At 39.4% G+C, this 22,686-nt stretch overlaps 1 protein-coding gene across 1 annotated transcript in view; it reads left to right on the top strand.

The window, feature by feature from the left end:
- Positions 1-20,856, top strand: part of FTCDNL1 (formiminotransferase cyclodeaminase N-terminal like) — a 40,757-nt gene extending 19,901 nt beyond the window's left edge. The window contains exons 3-4 of the mRNA XM_065881157.1: positions 13,761-13,946; positions 20,837-20,856. Of these exons, the coding sequence (XP_065737229.1) occupies positions 13,761-13,946; positions 20,837-20,856 (206 nt within the window). The remainder of the gene's footprint in view (positions 1-13,760; positions 13,947-20,836) is intronic.
- Positions 20,857-22,686: the final 1,830 nt, after the last annotated feature.

Genomic DNA, 22,686 nt, shown 5'->3' with positions numbered 1-22,686 from the left:
AATGCCTATCCTGACCTCATTTCCATTAATACATAACAAGTTTCTTCTTTGCATTTTATTTTTTACTGCCATGCCAATGGTAAATTGACAGCTCAGAAACACAGTAAAATTACTTTCTCTTAGCAAGTACTGTTCGTTTCGAATTATAGATGCTGTTATCAGCATTGCATTATTTGTAAGTTTATTTGTCCTTTAGAAATGAAACGTGATAGAGTAAACAGTAGCATCCAGTGATACGCAGTAGAGTTTTGTTTTACCCCCTAAATTGTTTTCTGCTCCCTCAAGAAAGAACAGGCAACAGAATGTGTCAGTAGAAATGCAATTTAGGAATTGCACTTGATCTTGTTTTTCAGTCTAATGTTTCTGTTCTTTCATCATAAAGATCAGCTGCATTTTATTTTTTTCCAGTCCCTTAGAATAACATCCAGTTCTAGTCAGCATGTTTAATGTACTTCTCAATGATGTTCTAGCACAATAAATTTTCGTATCTCGTGCATGTGTACATATGGTAAAAATTTCTTCAAGTTCTGGCCATGTGGGGGAGGAATATTGCGGTTACTTTGTTAATGCAGTGTGTGTGTTGGAGTGGTTAAGGCCCCGTGCTTTAACTCTCAGCGCTGGGCGTAATGAGATGGCTTTGATGGTGGCGTAAGAGTCTGGTAGGATGGTCACAGCTTCACACTTCAAAGCCGAGCATATGGGGTGAATACTGGGTAGCTTTGTGCTCTTTGGGGATGGTTGGGAGACAATTCTTAACAGCTCTGTTTAATGAAGACATTGGAAAAGAAACACTCCATCTTTAAAATAATTTTGAATTGCAAAGAGAAATTTCCACCACCTCCCTTCCATAGACTAAACTAAGAATAATTTTTCCTAGTCTGCACTTAATTAGAGGCAGTGCAGCATCACAACTACACTGTATTTTCAAATGTCTTCTTTTTCAGAGTACTGTAGCAAGATTAATCAGCCAGTTTTATTTTAGGTATGTGTATGAATTTAGGCAAAAACTTTTAGGGCTATCTGTGTTACCATCTGAGAGATTTTTATGGCTCTGGTAGAGGATCTTATTTTTCCTTTTCATTAAAAAATACATAAATAAAAAAATCAACTAAACAAAAAACTTGGCTATATTAAGAGAGCTATACTAAAACTAGAGGATGCTTCTAAGATTTCAAGTCTAGCACCCAGTTTAATTTTTAGATTCTGTGCTTTTTTCCCTTTGCTTTTTGTTGAGTATGAGGTGATGGGGTTGAAAAATACCCTTTTTGATTGGTATGTATGTACTTATGAGAATGTGTCAGTAGACTTTTTTGAGTATCATTAGAGTTCTGGTTTAAAAAAAAATTAATAAGCTACACTGTCATACCATGGGCCAGGGGAAATAGAATTTATTCCTAGAGGAAAGGGAGTGACAGGCTTGAGGTTTTTCCTAACTGTGCATTTTGACTGCTATCAAAAATGTAACAAAACCAAGCATATCAGTTATGTTCCTTGAACTGCTGAAATGCAATTCTGTTTCACAGTTAAATCTCAACTCCATTTATACCAGTAGTCCTAAAATGCTTCTGAAAGAAACAAAAGCAGAAGGGGAAAGAATGATATCAAATACCTCTGTAGACATGAGGTGCGTGTTAGCGTAAGGCAGACAAATACATGTAATGAAGGAGATTCTTAAATACTGTCTTAAATATTGTACATTCTCAATATAATACTACATTTCGGCCATAGTTAGGTCTGTTACAGGCTCAGAAACAAACATTTGTGTTGAGGATATGAAGCTTGAACTTTCCTGTCTCATTGTGCTGATCCTCCTTTTGCAAAGAGGAATAAGCAAACTCATAGAAGTCTCTTAAGTTAAGGCTGAAAGTGATAGATATACATGTATAGAAATGACTAAAAATCATTTTCGAGTACATGTAATCAGCCAACCATAAAGGTTAAATTATATTAAAAAAATATTGTCATTAAATTAGCCTTTTTAGAATATGACTTGTGAAAATGGAAAGATCAGAAGTGCTAATAATAGTGGTGGGGAAAACTTGTCAAGAATGGAAGAAAAACTAGAAAATATTTGTCTTTTAATAGCAATTTAGGAAGCTGCTTTACCTGTTTCAAGCCGGCATGATGACATCATACTCTGTCAGAACAAGGTGATTCGTGTATTTTTCCTGTCTGACATTACTTACTGTCTCAGGTAGACCACAGCTGCAGGTGACTCTGACAGCTGGGGGCTGAAGAAGAGCTCATAAAACATGATGCCGGTAATGGGAAATTGATTGCATGGTTTCTCACTAGGGGTACATCGTACACCTGCTGGTCTTAAACCCTGTTCTCATTTTGTTAGCATAGCGACCCCTTACTCTCCTGTGTAGGTTTGGAATGGATGCTGCTATTTCAGGTTTGCAGCGTCCAGCATCTGCAAAGTGCTTAGGAACCAAATTCAACTCATTCACCTTAACAAATGTTGATGGTTTTAGGAGTTTGAAACCTAGATGGAGAAACAAAAGTCCATGATTAACTATATAATACAAGTAGATTAGATTTGATGTTCTATCCATAAAAGCTGTAAAATATTACATGAACATCAGAGGGAGAAATGAATTTCAGTGGAGGGGGAGCACAATGACAAAGCAGGGATAAGCTCAGAAATTCTGGTTTCTTGGGACTCATTGAAAATGTGAAAAGTTCCTGCTCTGGAAATGCTTGACTTCACTGTCGGGGGAACAATCGCTTTATGGGAAATGCACACAGAACTGTTGCTTTAAATAATAATGTCACTTATCTGAAAACTGTGAGACTTGACCTTGAAGATTCAAAATTTTTATCTCCTTTAACAGGCCTGTTTGTTTGCATGATGTGAGCATTTGAAATTACAGTACAGGGGATAATTTTTACATAGATTAATTGTGAAAATAAAGTGATACAATTAAAACCAGTTTTTTTGAATGCAATTTATATAACAAATAAAATAGCTTGCTAGTAACTATTCTTCTAAATTTGAGACATTTCTTTGAAATGCAGGCTATCTGAATTTTACTCTTCAGCTACATTACAAATACCTACCTTGGGCCCTTGGCTTGCAATCATTAGAAACAAAAGATATTTCCTTGAGTATGAAGAGTATAATGTGCTGTCTCTATTGCTAAATATCATTTTGGCTTTGGTGGTCTTTTCATTGTATGAGAATAATGAAATATCTTTTTTTCTTCATTGGAGAGTAAAAATTAAATTTGATTCCTTCTACCATGAATTGGTATAGAAGAGATAATGGAAGAGAAGTGTTGTTAAAATATATGGGGATTTCTAGTAAGTAGGGACACACCAGTCCAGGAAGGTATTCAGAATTTTCAGAATTTAGAACAGTGGTGTAGGCTTACAGAAGGGAAAGGAAGCAACATACCCTGGCTAATGTGCACCAGGCATTGTGCTAGATGCTTTTCTTAGTTTATCTAATCTTAATCTCTGTATCCATTCTATGAGGTGGTTTCTTTTCTTTCTTTTTTCTTTTATTATTTATTTATTATTTTATTTTATTTTACATCTTCATTGGAGTATAATTGCTTTATAATGGTGTGTTAGTTTCTGCTTTATAACAAAGTGAATCAGTTATACATATACATATGTTCCCATATCTCTTCCCTCTTGCGTCTCCCTCCCTCCCACCCTCCCTGTCCCACCCATCTAGGTGGTCACAAAGCACCGGGCTGATCTCCCTGTGCTATGCGGTTGCTTCCCACTAGCTATCTGTTTTACGTTTGGTAGTGTATATATGTCCATGCCACTCTCTCACTTTGTCACAGCTTACCCTTCCCCCTCCCCATATCCTCAAGTCCATGCTCTAGTAGGTCTGTGTCTTTATTCCTGTCTTATCCCTAGGTTCTTCATGACATTTTCTTTTCTTAGATTCCATATATATGTGTTAGCATACGGTATTTGTCTTTCTCTTTCTGACTTACTTCACTCTGTATGACAGACTCTAGGTCCATCCACCTCACTACAAATAACGCAATTTCATTTCCTTTTATGGCTGAGTAATATTCCATTGTATATATGTGCCACATCTTCTTTATCCATTCATCCGATGATGGACACTTAGGTTGTTTCCATCTCCTGGCTATTGTAAATAGAGCTGCAAGGAACATTTTGGTACATGACTCTTTTTGAATTATGGTTTTCTCAGGGTATATGCCCAGTAGTGGGATTGCTGGGTCATATGGTAGTTCTATGTGTAGTTTTTTAAGGAACCTCCATACTGTTCTCCATAGTGGCTGTACCAATTCACATTCCCACCAGCAGTGCAAGGGGGTTCCCTTTTCTCCACACCCTCTCCAGTATTTATTGTTTCTAGATGTTTTGATGATGGCCATTCTGACCGGTGTGAGGTGATATCTCGTTGAAGTTTTGATTTGCATTTCTCTAATGATTAATGATGTTGAGCATTCTTTCATGTGTTTGTTGGCAGTCTGTATATCTTCTTTGGAGAAATGTCTATTTAGGTCTTCTGCCCATTTTTGGATTGGGTTGTTTGTTTTTTTGTTATTCAGCTGCATGAGCTGCTTGTAAATTTTGGAGATTAATCCTTTGTCAGTTGCTTCAGTTGCAAATATTTTCTCCCATTCTGAGGGTTGTCTTTTGGTCTTGTTTATGGTTTCCTTTGCTGTGCAAAAGCTTTGAAGTTTCATTAGGTCCCATTTGTTTATTTTTGTTTTTATTTCCATTCCTCTAGGATGTGGGTCAAAAAGGATCTTGCTGTGATTTATGTCATAGAGTGTTCTGCCTATGTTTTCCTCTAAGAGTTTGATAGTTTCTGGCCTTAAATTTAGGTCTTTAATCCATTTTGAGCTTATTTTTGTGTATGGTGTTAGGGAGTGTTCTAATCTCATACTTTTACATGTACCTGTCTAGTTTTCCCAGCACCACTTACTGAAGAGGCTGTCCTTTCTCCACTATACATTGCTGCCTCTTTTATCAAAGAAAAGGTGACCATATGTGCGTGGGTTTATCTCTGGGCTTTCTATCCTGTTCTATTGATCTATATTTCTGATTTTGTGCCAGTACCATACTGTCTTGATTACTGTTGCTTTGTAGTATAGTCTGAAGTCAGGGAGCCTGATTCCTCCAGCTCCGTTTTTCGTTCTCAAGACTGCTCTGGCTATTCGGGGTCTTTTGTGTTTCCATACAAACTGTGAAATTTTTTGTTCTAGTTCTGTGAAAAATGCCATTGGTAGTTTGGTAGGGATTGCAGTGAATCTATAGATTGCTTTGGGTAGTAGAGTCATTTTCACAATGTTGCTTCTTCCAATCCAAGAACATGGTATATCTCTCCATCTATTTGTATCATCTTTAATTTCTTTCATCAGTGTCTTATAATTTTCTGCATACAGGTCTTTTGTCTCCTTAGGTAGGTTTATTCCTAGGTATTTTATTCTTTTTGTTGCAGTGGTAAATGGGAGTGTTTTCTTGATTTCACTTTCAGATTTTTCATCACTAGTGTATAGGAACGCCAGAGATTTCTGTGCATTAATTTTGTATTCTGCTACTTTACCAAATTCATTGATTAGCTCTTGTAGTTTTCTGGTAGCATCTTTAGGATTCTCTGTGTATAGTATCGTGTCATCTGCAAACAGTGACAGCTTTACTTCTTCTTTTCCGATTTGGATTCCTTTTATTTCCTTTTCTTCTCTGATTGCTGTGGCTAAAACTTCCAAAACTATGTTGAATCAGAGTGGTGAGAGTGGGCAATCTTAGTGGAAATGCTTTCAGTTTTTCACCATTGAGGACATGTTGGCTGTGGGTTTGTCATATATGGCCTTTATTATGTTGAGGAAAGTTCCCTCTATGCCTACTTTCTGGAGGGTTATTATCATACGTGGGTGTTGAATTTTCTGGAAAGCTTTCTCTGCATCTATTGAGATGACCATATGGTTTTTCTCCTTCAGCTTGTTAATATGGTGTAGCATATTGATTGATTTGCGTATATTGAAGAATCCTTGCATTCCTGGAATAAACCCCACTTGATCATGGTGTATGATGCTTTTAATGTGCTGTTGGATTCTGTTTGCTAGTATTTTGTTGAGGATTTTTGCATCTATGTTCATCAGTGATATTGGCCTGTAGTTTTCTTTCTTTGTGACATCCTTGTCTGGTTTTGGTATCAGGGTGATGGTGGCCTCATAGAATGAGTTTGGGAGTGCTCCTCCCTCTGCTATATTTTGGAAGAGTTTGAGAAGGATAGGTGTTAGCTCTTCTCTAAATGTTTGATAGAATTCACCTGTGAAGCCATCTGTTCCTGGGCTTTTGTTTGTTGGAAGATTTTTAATCACAGTTTCAATTTCAGTACTTGTGATTGGTCTATTCATATTTTCTAATTCTTCCTGATTCAGTCTTGGCAGGTTGTGCATTTCTTCCAGGTTGTCCATTTTATTGGCATAGAGTTGCTTGTAGTAATCTCTCATGATCTTTTGTATTTCTGAAGTGTCAGTTGTTACTTCTCCTTTTTCATTTCTAATTCTATTGATTTGAGTCTTCTCCCTTTTTTTCTCAATGAGTCTGGCTAATGGTTTATCAATTTTGTTTATCTTCTCAAAGAACCAGCTTTAGTTTTATTGATCTTTGCTATTGTTTCCTTCATTTCTTTTTCATTTATTTCTGATCTGATCTTTATGATTTCTTTCCTTCTGCTAACTTTGGGGTGTTTTTGTTCTTCTTTCTCTAATTGCTTTAGTTAAAAGGTTAGGTTGTTTATTCGAGATGTTTCCTGTTTCTTAAGGTAGGATTGCATTGCTATAGACTTCCCTCTTAGAACTGCTTTTGCTGCATCCCATAGGTTTTGGGTCATCGTGTCTCCATTGTCATTTGTTTCTAGGTATTTTTTGATTTCCTCTTTGATTTCTTCAGTGATCAGTTCGTTATTAAGTAGTGTATTGTTTAGCCTCCATGTGTTTGTATTTTTTATAGATCTTTTCCTGTAATTGATACCTGGTCTCATAGCAATGTCGTCAGTAAAGATATTGATATGATTTCCATTTCCTCTAAATTTACCAAGGCTTGATTTGTGACCCAAGATATGATTTACCCTGGAGAATGTTCCATGAGCACTTGAGAGAAATGTGTATTCTGTTGTTTTTGGATGAAATGTCCTATATCAATTAAGTCCATCTTGTTTAATGTATCATTGAAAGCTTGTGTTTCCTTATTTATTTTCATTTTGGATGATCTGTCCATTGGTGCAAGTGGGGTGTTAAAGTCCCCTACTATGAATGTGTTACTGTCGATCTCCCCTTTTATGGCTGTTAGTATTTGCCTTATGTATTGAGGTGCTCCTATGTTGGGTGCATAAATATTTACAATTGTTATATCTTCTTCTTGGATGGATCCCTTGATCATTATGTAGTGTCCTCCTTTGTCTCTTCTAATAGTCTTTATTTAAAGTCTATTTTGTCTGATATGATAATTGCTACTCCAGCTTTCTTTTGGTTTCCATTTGTATGGAATATCTTTTTCCATCCCCTCACTTTCAGTGTGTATGTGTCTCTAGGTCTGAAGTGGGTCTCTTGTAGACAGCATATATATGGGTCTTGTTTTTGTATCCATTCAGCCAGTCTGTGGCTTTTGGTGGGAGCATTTAATCCATTTACATTCGAGGTAGTTATCGATATGTATGTTCCTATTCCCATTTTGTCAATTGTTTTGTGTTTGTTATTGTAGGTCTTTTCCTTCTCTTGTGTTTCTTGCCTAGAGAAGATCCTTTAGCATTTGTTGTAAAGCTGGTTTGGTGGTGCTGAACTCTCTTAGCTTTTGCTTGTCTGTAAAGGTTTTAATTTCTCCATTAAATCTGAGTGAGATCCTTGCTGGGTAGAGTAATCTTGGTTGTAGGTTTTTCTCCTTCATCACTTTAAATATGTCCTGCCAGTCCCTTCTGGCTTGTAGAGTTTCTGCTGAAAGATCAGCTGTTAACCTTATGGGAATTCCCTTGTGCGCTATTTGTTGTTTTTCCCTTGCTGCTTTTAATATGTTTTCTTTGTATTTAATTTTTGGCAGTTTGATTAATATGTGTCTTGGCGTGTTTCTCCTTGGATTTATCCTGTATGGGACTCTCTGTGCTTCCTGGACTTGAATGAGTATTTCCTCTCCCATATTAGGGAAGTTTTCAACTATAATCTCTTCAAATATTTTCTCAGTCCCTTTCTTTTTCTCTTCTTCTTCTGGAACCCCTATGATTCGAATATTCATGCGTTTAATGTTGTCCCAGAGGTCTCTGAGACTGTCCTCAGTTCTTTTCATTCTTTTTTCTTTATTCTGCTCTGTAGTAGTTATTTCCACTATTTTATCTTCCAGGTCACTTATCCGTTCTTCTGTCTCAGTTATTCTGCTATGGATCCCATCTAGAGTATTTTAAATTTCATTTATTGTGTTGTTCATCATTGCTTGTTTCATCTTTAGTTCTTCTAGGTCCTTGTTAAATGTTTCTTGCATTTTCTCTATTCTGTTTCCAGGATTTTGGATCATCTTTACCATCATTATTCTGAAATCTTTTTCAGGTAGACTGCCTATTTCCTCTTCATTTGTTAGGTCTGGTGGGTTTTTACCTTGCTCCTTCATCTGCTGTGTGTTTTTCTCTGTTCTCATTTTGCTTATCTTACTGTGTTTGGGGTCTCCTTTTTGCAGGCTGCAGGTTCGTAGTTCCCTTTGTTTTTGGTGTATTTCCCCAGTGGCTAAAGTTGGTTCAGTGGGTTGTGTAGGCTTCCTGGTGGAGGGGGCTAGTGCCTGTGTTCTGGTGGATGAGGCTGGATCTTGCCTTTCTGGTGGGCAAGTCCACGTCTGGTGGTGTGTTTTGGGGTGTCTGTGGACTTATTATGATTTTAGGCAGCCTCTCTGCTAATGGGTGGGGTTGTGTTCTTGTCTTGCTAGTTGTTTCGCATAGGGTGTCCAGCACTGTAGCTTGCTGGTCTTTGAGTGAAGCTGGGTGTTGGTGTTGAGATGGAGATCTCTGGGAGACTTTTGCTGTTTGATATTATGTGGAACTGGAAGGTCTCTTGTGGACCAGTGTCCTGAAGTTGGCTCTCCCACCTCAGAGGCACAGCACTGACTCCTGGCTGCAGCACCAAGAGCCTTTCATCCACACGGCTCAGAATAAAAGGGAGCAAAAGTAGAAAGAAAGAAGGAGGATAAAAGAAAAGAAAATAAAGTAAGATAAAATAAAATAAATTATTAAAATAAAAAATAATCATTAAGAAAAAAAAAATTTTTAAGTAAAAAAACCCCACAAAAAGAAACGGATGGATAGAACCATAGGACAAATGGTGAAAGCAAAGCTATACAGACAAAATCTCACAAAGAAGCATACACATACACACTCACAAAAAGAGGAAAAGGAGAAAAAATAATAAATCTTGCTCTCAAAGTCCACCTCCTCAATTTGGGGTGATTCGTTGTCTTTTCATGTATTCCACAGATGCAGGGTACATCAAGTTGATTGTGGAGATTTAATCCGCTGCTTCTGAGGCTGCTGGGAGAGATTTCCCTTTCTCTTTGTTCTCACAGCTCCTGGGGCTCAGCTTTGGATTTGGCTCCGCCTCTGCGTGTAGGTCACCTGAGGGAGTCTGTTCTTCGCTCAGACAGGACGGGGTTAAAGGAGCAACTGATTCGGGGGCTCTGGCTCACTCAGGCTGAGGGGAGGGAGGGGCACGGAGTGCGGGGCGAGACTCCAGCACAGAGGCCAGCGTGACGTTGCACCAACCTGAAGCGCGCCGTGCGTTCTCCCGGGGAAGTTGTCCCTGGATCCCAGGATCCTGGCGGTGGCGGGCTGCACAGGGTCCCCGGAAGTGGGGTGTGGAGGGTGACCTTTGTTTGTACACGGGCTTCTTGGTGGCGGCAGCAGCAGCCTTAGCATCTCATGCCCAGCTCTGGGGTCCGCGCTGTTAGCCGCGGCTCGCACCCGTCTCTGGAGCTCCTTTAAGCAGTGCTCTTAATCCCCTCTCATCGCGTACTAGGAAACAAAGAGGGAAGAAAAAGTCTCTTGCCTCTTCGGCAGGTCCCGACTTTTCCCCGGACTCCCTCCCGGCCAGCCGTAGTGCACTAACCCCCTGCAGGCTGTGTTCACGCCGCCAACCGAAGCCCGAGCCTCAACTCCCAGCCCCGCCCGCCCCGGCGGGTGAGCAGGCAAGCCTCTCGGGCTGGTGAGTGGCTGGTGAGTGCGGGTTGGCACCGATCCTCTGTGCGGGAATCTCTCCACTTTGCCCTCCGCACCTCTGTTGCTGTTCTGTGCTCTCCTCCGTGGCTCCAAAGCTTCCGCCCTCCAACACCCGCAGTCTCCGCCGGCAAAGGGGCTTCCTAGTGTGTGGAAACCTTTCCTCCTTCACAGCTCCCTCCCACTGGTGCAGGTCCCGTCCCTATTCTTTTGTCTCTGTTTATTCTTTTTTCTTTTGCCCTACCCAGGTACGTGGGCAGTTTCTTGCCTTTGGGGAGGTCTGAAGTCTTCTGCCAGCGTTCAGTAGGTGTTCTGTAGGAGTTCCACATGTAGATGTATTTCTGATGTATCTCTGGGGAGGAAGGTGATCTCCGCGTCTTACTCTTCCGCCATCTTCCCCCTCTCTCCTCTTTTTGTTTACTTCCTTTATTTTTTCTCCTTTCCTCCCTTTTTATCTCCCTCTTTTTTCCTTTAGTTTTATTAAAGGTTTTTTAAAGCAAGTTCCAAAAATCATATTATTTCACCCCTGCATATTTAAAATATCTGTAAAGCAATATGGACATTTTCTTATATCGCCACAATGCCATTATCGCACCCAACAAAATGATCGTTTTTTGGTACCATCTAATATCCAGTGTATAACCCAAGCAAACGTCTTTCTATGATGGGCTTGTCTGAATCTGGATCTACACGTGGTTCACATATTGAGGTGATTGTTGTATCTCTGTCTCTTTTGATCTAGCCCAGTTCACTGCCCCCCTTTTTTCCTCCAATTCACTGGTTGCAGAAACTAGGTCAGTTGTCCTATGGAATTTCCACATTCTGGATCATCTGTTTGCTCCCTTGTGGTGTCATTTAATTTGTTTCTTTATCCCTCTCATTTCATACAAACTTTAAGTTAGCCCCTTGATCGGGTTGAAGTTCTTTTTTTTTTTTTTTTTTTTTTTTTTGGCAAAACTTCTTCAAAGGTGGGTTGTGAGCTTCATATATGTTCTATCAGGAAGCCACAATGTCTGATTATCTCACATCTGGTGATGCAAAGATGAATTGCCCTTGTTCCTATTTGACTTTTCATGAAGGTTTTATCCATTGATGATCTTTGCCTGAAACAGTTATTTTCTTAGGGTCTCCAAAATGGTGATTTTCTAATCATATCATTTCTTCCACATTTAGTAGTTAGATTTTTTTCTATTAAAAAATCTTTACCTCATCAGTTCAGGCTATTTGGCTACCCTGAAATGCAGTTTATACAGGAAAGGCAGGATAAATGCTTATTTTTATTCCTTTTAATTGCCAGATTTCTAGATAAGGAGTTGGTGCTTTAGAGGAAGCTTTTTTTTTTTTTTTATTTTCACTTTACAGACGAAGAACTTGAGGCTCAGAGATGTCAAAAAAAATTGCTCAAGATCCCAAACAGGTATTAAGGAGCAGAAATGGTGTTCAAACCGATATCTTCTGGCCTCAAAAGCATATGCTAATTCTACTAAACCAAAATGTACCCCTGCCCTCAACCCCCCAGCTGCTGACAGCTGGGAGTTGCTACTGCAAATATCTCCCCCTGCTTTGCCCTTTAAGAACCAGGCTCCAAGAATCCTCCTTTACAGCATTCTGGGCTTTATAAACTTATGCCATACTCCAGAACTGTAGTTCCAAATGGAGGTGCTGGCCTGGCTAGGCCAAGAACTGAGCAGAGCCAGGAAATAGGTCACACTATTTCTATTTAGAAGGAGGGGCTTTAGCATCACAGTTTGTGTCTTAGGCTCCTGTGACAACCAAAGTGTGAGTCACTCTAAGTTATGGCTGGAGCAGATAACGGTGATCCAAACAATTTGGAGAGTTGTCAGATGTTAAGATGTCTTAACTAAGTCTCCTAAACCATTTTCCCTTTCTTCTGCCACCCCTGCTCTCTGCCATTCCAGATTTGAGGGGAGTACTTAGGTAACTGCCTGAACATTATTTTACAATTCCTAAACCTCTGTTAACTGTGTCACTGGCATCTGCCCGCTCCCCCGCCCTGAAGCCCATGGTCCTTTAGTATCTTAAAGTAGTGTTAAAGAAGTAGAGTTCACTTAGTAAATTTGGGAGATGTTCTTGGCTTTGTGGTGTCTACATATCACGGGCTTCTAGTGCTAGAGTCTCTACCTGACTCAGAGAAAGAATGTTTCTCTGGGACTTCCCTAGTCGTCCAGTACGTAAGACTGCACTCCCAATGCAGGGGGCCTGGTTCGATCCCTGGTCAGGGAACTAGATCCCGCATGCGTGCCGCAACTAAGAAAGATCCCACATGCCTCAACGAAGATCCCGTGGGCTGCAACTAAGACCTGGTGCAGCCAAACTAAATAAATAATAAATACATAAATATTTTTAAAAAAGAACATTTCCCTAGACTTGATACAACCCAGAGGTACAAAATTTTTTTAATGCCCTCCGCATTTCACCCCTCCCATCAGCATAGCAGTCTACATTAGAAACAAACAAATAACCAACCTTCAGAATTGTAGTTGGAGAGGTTTCCTGTGCTTATGGGGCTAAAGGCCCCATCTCAGCCTCTGATGTTCCATGATGGGCCTCCAAATAGGGGAGGCCGGGTCCTGCTGTCCCAGGCCAGTACCCAAATTCCCAAATACCTGCATCTATACATCAGAAAAAAATTTATGCTATCTCTATCCTTGCTTACAGGGGACTGTGATTAGTGCCATGAAAACATGCTGTCAGCTGCAACCAGCAGTCCCCTAAAGCAGTTCTCTAGAAAAAACAGGAAGGTAATTCTGTAATCTGCCTTGAAAAGATAAGGTCAGAGACAGAATCTAGATATAAAAATGGCAGAAGAGAATGAAAAAACGTCATTCAGAGAGCAGCCTCCATAAAATTATATTTAAATACTAGGCTTCCTTACAGAATGTCTGACCCAATACTATCCAGTAGAACTTTCTGTGATGATGGAAATGTTCTGTATCTGCAGTGTCCAATAGGAAGACCACTGGCCACATGTGGTTATTGAGCACTTGAAATGTGGCTCATGCAACTGAAAAAACTAACTTTTATTGCATTTCATTTAATTAAGTAAAATTAAAATTAAAATTTAATGGAATGTGTAGCTAAGGGTTACCATATTGGACAATGCAGATCTGGCCCCTGTATTCTTAACTTTTTCTTTCTCCTAACAGTATACATAATTTGGGGCTGTTATAAAATAGTTAAAAAATTGAAGGTACCAATTTTATTAATCTTAGTGATGAATTTTCCTTATGGAATTAGATTCATAATGGCTTAGAAATTCTAGCCTCCTTGTACATAGACAAACTTTTTATTATGAGACTAACTTCAAGGGAAAATTAATTATGCTCAAACTTTGATTTTTAAAATTTGTGTGAATTATATGCTTTAGTGGTGATGGTTATAACAGTGATGGGAACGCACTTAATGCTACTGAACTGTACACTTAGAAATGGTTAAAATGGTAAATTTTGTGTTAAATCTGTTTTACCACAATAAGAAAATTATGTGCTTTATTTTCTTTCATTAGGCCTGATTTTAATTTAATTTTGTTAAAATTTCCCACTGTCCATAGACCTTGCTGAGAATCTGGTCCAGCGTATTCCTGGCTGCAGTGTGTTTCTCTTTGGTGAGGCCGACCTGCCTGAGAAGCGCACTCTTGTCCAGAGAAGGAAACAACTGGGCTGGTTCACAAGGAGGGATTTCAGTGCTCTTAAACCTGACCTGGGAGTTGCACCTGCCCGAAGATGTGGTTTAACAGGTTCACAGTATGGTTTTGTTCTGCTTTTGTTGTTGTTTTTTAATTTATTTATTTTATTTATTTATTTTTGGCTGCATTGGGTCTTTGTTGCTACACACAGGCTTTCTCTAGTTGCAGCGAGCAGGGGCTACTCTTTGTTGTAGTGCGCGGGCTTCTCATTGCGGTGGCTTCTTTTGTTGTGGAGCACGGGCTCTAGACGCGCGGGCTTCAGTAGTTGTGGCTTGTGGGCTCAGTAGTTGTGGCTTGTGGGCTCTAGAGCGCAGGCTCAGTAGCTGTGGCGCACGGGCTTAGTTGCTGCACAGCATGTGAGATCTTCCCGGACCAGGGCTTGAACCCATGTCCCCTACATTGGAAGGCAGATTCTTAACCACTGCGCCACCAGGGAAGCCCCTCTGCTTTTGTTTTTAAACTTGAGTATCCCGAGGTCACCTTCATTTGGTCCCTCCCACATAATACAGGAGGGCTTTAGCTGGAGCTCCTTCTTGACTTGGTTGAAGGTCTCCTCAGGCCTCTTTCTTACCCATGCCTTCATGAGCTGACCAGAGAGGCTGGAAGCCCTCATCACATATTCCATGAGAGCCCCCAAGAGTGATGTTCAAGATAAATAACGAGCCCTGCAGCGTGGCCACTGATGGTGAGAATGGTTGACACCAGGACAGGTCCTGGAGGCCCGCTGCTGTGCTGGGCATGAGTGTGTATCCTGGGGACACTTGGTGGCTCAGGACTTGGGTAGAGCTTACTTTTAGCTGGTAGGAAAGTCTTTCAGCACTTAAACATCCAGTGTGTCCAAGTTGATGCTTACAGCTGGAAGTCAGTTCTAGAGGCACCCTGGAGACAAGCTTTTCTACACAGCAGGCTCTAGGCCAGAGAGAACAAACATGGGGAATGGTATTCTTCCTTCCCCTGGATCTCACCAACTCTTACCTCTCTGCTACTCCAGTCGCACTCCTTGCTTAGAGCTTACCTTCGGAAAAGGCAGTAGCACCCCATCCAAAATGCCATCCCCATTCACTGCACTTCACCATCCTAGTGCCATTTATTTGAGTCTTAATTCTTTCACCCTCAAGTATCTTCTGTAGGGATCACAAATTAAACCATGCTAGGTAACATTTTCATAGTCAGTTAATATTTTAGCCGTTACTAAGATACTAGGTCCCCAAGGAGCAAGAGGTGGGCAACCATATGAAACACATTTCCCCATGGTGCAGTTACCCATAGGCTTTTGGTTACTAATCCCTGGTGCAGAATTCTGCTCTCAAACCAATATCTGTAATCAAGCAGAGCAGTACAGTGAAAACAGTGCAGGCTTTGAGGCTATGCTCGAATCCTCGCCTTGCTGTTCATTGGCCGTGTGACTTCAGAGTGTTCCTTAACTCATTAAGCCTCAGTTCCCACATCTATAAAATCGACATAATAATTATATCTCCCTCATGAGACTGTGAAGTTGAAATAATGTCTATTAAGTGCCGAACACAGTACTAAGGGGCCATTTTTTCCTTCCATTTAGAGAAAAGATTTATAAAAAAGTGTGTGTTAGTCTTTACTTATGGAAAAAGGAAGAAGCTGATTGCTCACTGCCAATTTGAACCTCACATATTTTCCCACGATTTGTCTCACAAATGTAGAAGTGTAAGTTTGTGACTAAATTTTCAGACAGCTATTTCCTGGCTTCTAATTTGGGCCTCACTGAAGACTGAAAGGATTATTTCACAAACCTTGTCAGCACAGTGCCCAGTGACTAGGATTACAGTCAGTGGACAGGAATTAGAAGCAGGGATCCTAGTACTAGAGAACAGAACTGGCTTTAGTATTGGATTAGGCAGTCCCTGGAAAAACTTCATTCTCATTTCTGCATTGCTATGAGACTGAATGGGTCGGTATTTAGGGAGAACTTTAGAGAACTCTAAAAAGCATATCTGAGTTAAAGAGTAAATGTTCATGTTATCACTAATCATATTCAATCTTCTAAGAACAAACTTGGTTTGTAATTGTCTAAACCAAAGTGAACACTGCTCCCCCATCTCACCTAATGGTTGTCTGGTGTTGGGATAATCTCACCCATTTTACATGGTTTGATTGGAATGGACAAGCCATTGGGATTTCTAATTTCTTCTCTATTTTTACTCCATGTGGAGATCTGTGATTTACATGGAGAATTTCATCAACATCTGAAAATCCTAAGTTTACTTTAAAATGCCAAGATTGGCACAAAAATGTTTAAAGATAGTATTTTAAAGGTAAAATTTGATACTGATAAAGATTTAGTTAGAGGCACTCATGCTACTAATGGTAGCATCAATTGGTATAAACTTTTTGGAAGTGAGTTGGTGATGTGTATTAAGAGCTCCAAGAATATATGTAACTGCTTTGCAGAAATTCTAGTTCTAGTGATAGATTTATCTTAAGGAAATAGATTTATTCCTGAGGAAATAATAAAAGATACATGTACTTATGCACAAGTGTGTTTATCAAAGAACTATTTATAATAGTAAATACGGGAAACAATGTAAATGTTCAGTATTTGAGAGTGATTATTAAATAAGCTATACCTAGGTGAAAGACTATTATGCAAGCAATTAAGTGTGAAGGTTTGGAAGAATTTTTAGAGGCTTGAAAAATACAATACAATGTAGAGAGAATTTGCAGTTTATTAATTAATGCAACAAATATTTATCAAGTACCTAGTATGTGCTAGGCACTATCGTCAGTGGAGAAAATAGAATTTATTTGCCCTCAAAGAATTTACATTCCAGGGACTTTCCTGGTGGCGCAGTGGTTAAGAATCTGCCTGCCAATGCAGGGGACACAGGTTCAAGCCCTGGTCCAGGAAGATCTCACATGCCGCGGAGCAGCTAAGCCCGTGTGCCACAACTATTGAGCCTGCACTCTAGAGCCCTTGAGCCACAACTACTGAGCCCACGTACCACAACTACTGAAGCCCGTGCACCTAGAACCCGTGCTCCGCAACAAGAGGAGCCACCGCAGTGAGAAGCCCGCGCACCGCAACGAAGAGTAGCCCCCGCTCGCCGTAACTAGAGAGAACCTGCGAGCAGCAACGAAGACTCAACGCAGCCAAAAAAAAAAGAGTTTACATTCCAGTGGGGAAGGGGTGAAGAGAGTGACAGTAAATAACAAGCTTAATAAATAAAGAATTATATAGTATGTTAGAAAATAAGTGCTACAGTCAAAAAAACAAATAAAACTGTAGTTCACTCCCATCCCAGACACATGATTCCCATTGTCCTGTTCAGTTTTTTTTTTTTTTTGCGGTATGCGGGCCTCTCACTGCTGTGGCCTCTCCTGTTGCGGAGCACAGGCTCCGGACGCACAGGCTCAGCGGCCATGGCTCACGGGCCCAGCCGCTACGCGGCATGTGGGATCTTCCCAGACCGGGGCACGAGCCCGTGTCTCCTGAATCGGCAGGCGGACTTTCAACCACTGCGCCACCAGGGAGGTCCTGAACTACAGTTTTTAAATGGGATAAACCAAAGTAGGCCTCATAGTGAAGGCAGTGTTGGAGCAAAGACTGGGAGAGAGGCAGTTAGCCACGTGGAGATGTGGACAGTAGTCTCAGGCAGAGAGAAAGCCAGTGTCAAGGCCAAAGGATATAAAGTAATATAAACAGTATGATCTCAATATTGTAAAATATATGTATGCATCTATTTATTTTATTTATGTTATATATTTGTAAGAAAAGTGTTTTTAAATTCTTAAAGCTTTCAACTTATTTTCATTATTTCTCTAAATTGATTTGATCTTGTGATTACTTTCCATCATCTTTCATAAAGGGTAATTATTGAGGTTTATCAATGATCAGTTTTATAAAAGCTGGGTGTCATTGCATTTATTCAGATTGATGATGAAAGATTTAAGATAAGAAGGGAAAAGTAGCACAGCTTTCCCCTCCGTGTGTCTTTTTTGCTAATATCTCCTAAGTGGCAGAATCCTCAGTTTGTGCAAAAAACATGAAAATTATAAGTTGCCAAGGCTAGGTAGACTGTTATTCATCGAGAGACACCTCATTTAATAGGCTCAAAGCAGATTCTAATAGAAAAGTAAAATGTTTCAGAGAGGGACAGTGAATAAAGGATATGGATAAACAGTTTCTAGTATTTCATGAACAAGATTATAATTCGAGTTTAAGACACATAATCAACCGAAATCTTAGGTTACCTTACTTGCACGAATTATCTCTTAAGAAACACTTACGTAAGAAGGAGTAAAATGTTTTCATTTTTAAAAGTAATATCTACTGAAGGAGAATTTCTAGCACCTCTGTCATTAGGGTAGAAATGTTATTCATCTAATTTTTCAGTGAATTTAGTTCCTAACTATGGCGATTTCCCTCATTTTTAAATTTAATGGCTTTATATATTTTTCTAACATTTTTTATTTACATCAATGTTTCTCAACATAGTTTTCCACTCCTCCCATCAAAACAGAAAAGCTTCAACACATTGCTGTATTTATTTCTTTTCCTAAAAAATTAAATAGAAATGATTGGTGCTATCAACTGAACACTTACAGTTAACTTTCCAGTGACAAAGTAATCTACACAGTACCCAAGAGGAAGCAGAATCTATAAGGGAACAGGTTTCTGTTTTGAAGTTCCCTGAGAATATTATAAACAGAAGAGAAAAAAGTGAGCTCAGAAATGATTAACACCCATAGTCAGTGCCAAACACACAAAATCTTTTAAACCAAATTCCTTTTAAAAGTTTGTAGTTGGCTAGCTCATGAGGAACATAAATAAGGACAAAGCAGTAATAGTTGATACTTTCAGATCTATAAATAAATACTTTATACATATATATTTTAAAACCCTAAACATTTATAGGATAATTTAAACACCACTGGCTGATATATGACTGGCCTGCATATATGCATCATTGTTTAAAAATAGAGGGACAATTCTTTGAACTATAGTTTCATATGATGCCTTAGGAATCATAGATGGAGGTAATTGGCACATCTTGGAATCAAGGACTTCTGTTTAGTTATTTCAGTGGGTTAGTGAGAGCTGTCCCTGCTTACTTCTGTCTCAGTAAATGAGAAGTTGCAGCATCAGGCACTTTTCTTGACATTGAATAATGCCGTTTACTTCACACCCAAAACTTTACCTAGTGTTTGAAAAATAATTTCTAGTTTTAGAATGAGTCCTGTTTTGAGGAACCTATTTTCATAATTTTCTGCATTTGCTTGTAAATCTAGTTGGAGTGATGGAAGATGAAAGGCTCAATGTATAATTAAGTGTGTAACCTGTAGTAGAAGCATGAAGGACTTTGCTTTTGTCTCTGCATGAGCTGGTGAAAGGCACTGTTCTATAGAAAACCTGGGAGCAGGCAGGTCACCTGAGGTTCCTTTCAACTGGACTGGCTTCATTCCATTATGATATTAACATGTATCTACCTCTGTGATTTCCTCTCTGAAGTACTGTTACTCTGAAAGATTCAGAGTTGAGAAATTGAGGCTCACAATTCCTTGCAGAGTGGGAAAACGTCATAGCCATTTTGCTGAAAGACAGCTGAGCAGAGGCAGTGTCCCTGAAGAGGTAGAACTTGAATTCAGACTCACGGGGAGCCACTGCCGGCCCTATGCCACACAGTGTCACTCAGCTTTCTTTTCTGTGGATTTGGCCACATGCATAAGAGTCCTGCATTCTTCCCGCCATGGGAGTATTGGACTTAGCAATTATGTTTGAGTTTTATGGCTTTAGTCATCAAAGGTCCTGTTTCAGCTGTGGTTTCTCTTTAGTACATGTTCTAAAAAATTTAAAATACCAATACGTAATGATGACTAATTGCTTTTGGTGTAATAACAGCTGTTTATATTTTTGAACCTGAGTTCCAAGTCTGTTTTCTTGCTCTGTTTGTTAGTCTGAAGCAAGGACCACATTTAGGCTAGGTTTTATGTTATTTTAACTTTCATGTTTTTACACCCAGTAACCTGCATGGTTCCTGGAACTCAGCAGGTTTTCAGTAAAAACGTATTTAATGAGGGAGTCGCACATTAGTTCATGAGAATCTCTTTATTTATTCAAACTGTAATGTAATCCACAAATTTGCAGTTCTCTCTTCAGATATAAAAATGCCAAATATCCCAAAGCACCACCTCGGCTCTCTCCTCATGCATCTTTTAAAACTAAGCCACCAAAGAGGAACCTAATATGTTAAATAGAACTTCTAAATACATCCCTTAGCAACTTCTGACTCCCTAAAATGAAATCCTTTCTGTGGAGGAAAATATATAGAATCTTTTCACCATTTAATTGATTGAAGATGATGGCACCTGGAACTATTTTTGAGAATAATTTTGATCTAAAGGGGGAAAAAAAATACATGTGTTTCTTTTGAGTGCTGCTTTTTCATTTTTCTAATGGCCTCTTCACTATTGTTTTGTCTGAATGCAGTTTTTTATTTGTGTTATTCCAGACATGGTCCTACCGCAAGCATCTTTAAACCAGACATTAATAGCATAGTTCACAGTCATTACTGCCAGTGCTCAAACACAAATATTGCATTTGTGTTTGCAAAAGCTACACATCAGATGTTAATTAAGTGCATTTGTTTTTTTATGCTTAAACAATCTGGCATAAAGAGTTTACATCTATATCAGTTCACCATAAGGTCTCTACAATATCTGAATCACCAGCCATACAGTATATGATAAATACAGTGTTTCCACACAAGAAAATAACAGAATTGTCAGGAAAACATCAGGCCTGTTATATTTCCCTGTGAAATAATAGCAACTGAATCTCAGTTTCTTTTTCTTTTTGATAAAAAAAGTATATAACTAGGAGTAAACACCAATATTTAGAATGATAAATTTTTCATTAAAGAACACATGGAAAGTGAAGTCATACCAAAGATTTTTTTCCTTGTTTTTAGCTTGCTTCAGGGCGTTGTGACAGTTGCGTTGGAATAAAATTGGAATTTCAGCTTTGCAGTGAGGAGATTCATGCTGCCGCCAGAGCAGCCGAGTGCCAATCTGCGGGAGGCAGGAGCGGGGCGAGACCGCAAACTGAGAAACAAACTTTCACATCAGGTTTCTAATTTTAGAGCAAAAAATGGAATTACTTTAATTATATGACATTTAACTAGAAATACGATTTTCTGGGATTAATTACCTCCCTTATTTAAAGAATCTTTACTAAGTTTAAACTAGCATAAAAAAAATCAAATTCAGCATTTCATATAAGGTCAGTGGGACTGCTGGATTTAAATGCAGAATTTGATTCATTAGAATTGGATCACCATATTGGTGTCGGACGTGGGAAGGATTAAATGGAGGAATTCGAAATGCGTGCATTTGGGCAGAAAGCAGTTTCTCTTCTTCTTTTTTTTTGCAGTACTTGGGCCTCTCACTGTTGTGGCCTCTCCCGTTGCAGATCACAGGCTCCGGACGCGCAGGCTCAGCGGCCATGGCTCACGGGCCCAGCCGCTCCACGGCATGTGGGATCTTCTGGGACTGGGGCACGAACCCGTGTCCCCTGCATCGGCAGGTGGACTCTCAACCACTGCGCCACCAGGGAAGCCCTCTTCTTCTTTTCTTTTCTTTTTCCCTTTCTTCCTTTCTTTCTTCCTTTCTTTCCTTCTAAGAAATGGGTCATGACCTCACAACCCCTCAGGAAGGGTACTACTACCTAATTAGGTCAGAAACTTCTCAGCTTCATTGACTGTCTCTGTTTATTCACTGCTTGAATAAGATATAATGATAAAACAAAATTAATTATTGTATAATTAAAGTTTAATAGAAGTATTTAAGGGACTTCCCTGGAGGCGCAGTGGTTAAGAATCCGCCTACCAATGCAGGGGACACGGATTTGATCCCTGGTCCGGGAAGATCCCACATGCCATGGAACAACTAAGACCGTGCGCCACAACTACTGAGCCTATGCTCTACAGCCCGTGAGCCACAACTATTGAGCCCGCGTGCCACAACTACTGAAGCCCACGCACCGCAACGAAGAGTAGCCCCTGCTCAACACAACTAGAGACAGCCCATGCGCAGCAACAAAGACCCAATGCAACCAAAAATAAATAAATAAATTTTAAAAAGAATTTAAAATACACATAACAAGAGCATACACAAAAGAAATGATTATTCTGTGTTGTTTGTGATTACTCTTATTTTATTTAGAAGAGAATATAAAAGTTACTTCTAATGTTCAATTTTATTTTTCTAAGAAATAATTAGCTTTTGAAGGAATTTTTTAAGTAGAGATTTATTTTAATTAAGTAAATCAGTGTTGGGACAAGTGAATTCTTTATGGCACTCTTGTGCTCTGGACTTAACATCTAAGCTTATTCTACATCTAATAACTTATCTTAGGTAATGAGTTCATTTATTAGCAAGAATGATCAATTTTAGAAATTCTGTGACAAAAGGTACAGTTATTGGGCACATGGTGGTAACAGGTGCCTTGGAATCTGCTGGATGGGGGATTCAGAAAAAGTCCCATGTCTTTAGGGATGGAATGGTCCATGCCACCATACTGTGGGGAGGAAGAGCCCTGGGTCCATATGAACGAACTTGCCTTGGAAGTGACTAGCTCCCCCAAGCTGATAACTTACATATGAATATCTGAATGTTGACTGGGCATATCAAAGTTCTGGTATAGCAAAGCACAATAGGCCCAATAAGTATTTTGAATAGTATCAATACTTAGTATAACCCAATATATGTATACATACTTTTCAGCAAAATCTGAGTGTGATCTAGCTATTTGTTTGAATAA

Source organism: Phocoena phocoena, chromosome 7 (assembly GCF_963924675.1).
Source record: "Phocoena phocoena chromosome 7, mPhoPho1.1, whole genome shotgun sequence".
In the NCBI taxonomy this organism is placed as follows: domain Eukaryota; kingdom Metazoa; phylum Chordata; class Mammalia; order Artiodactyla; family Phocoenidae; genus Phocoena; species Phocoena phocoena.
The sequence above is the reverse complement of the archived record's forward strand: the minus strand, read 5'-3'. Positions and strand labels throughout refer to the sequence as shown.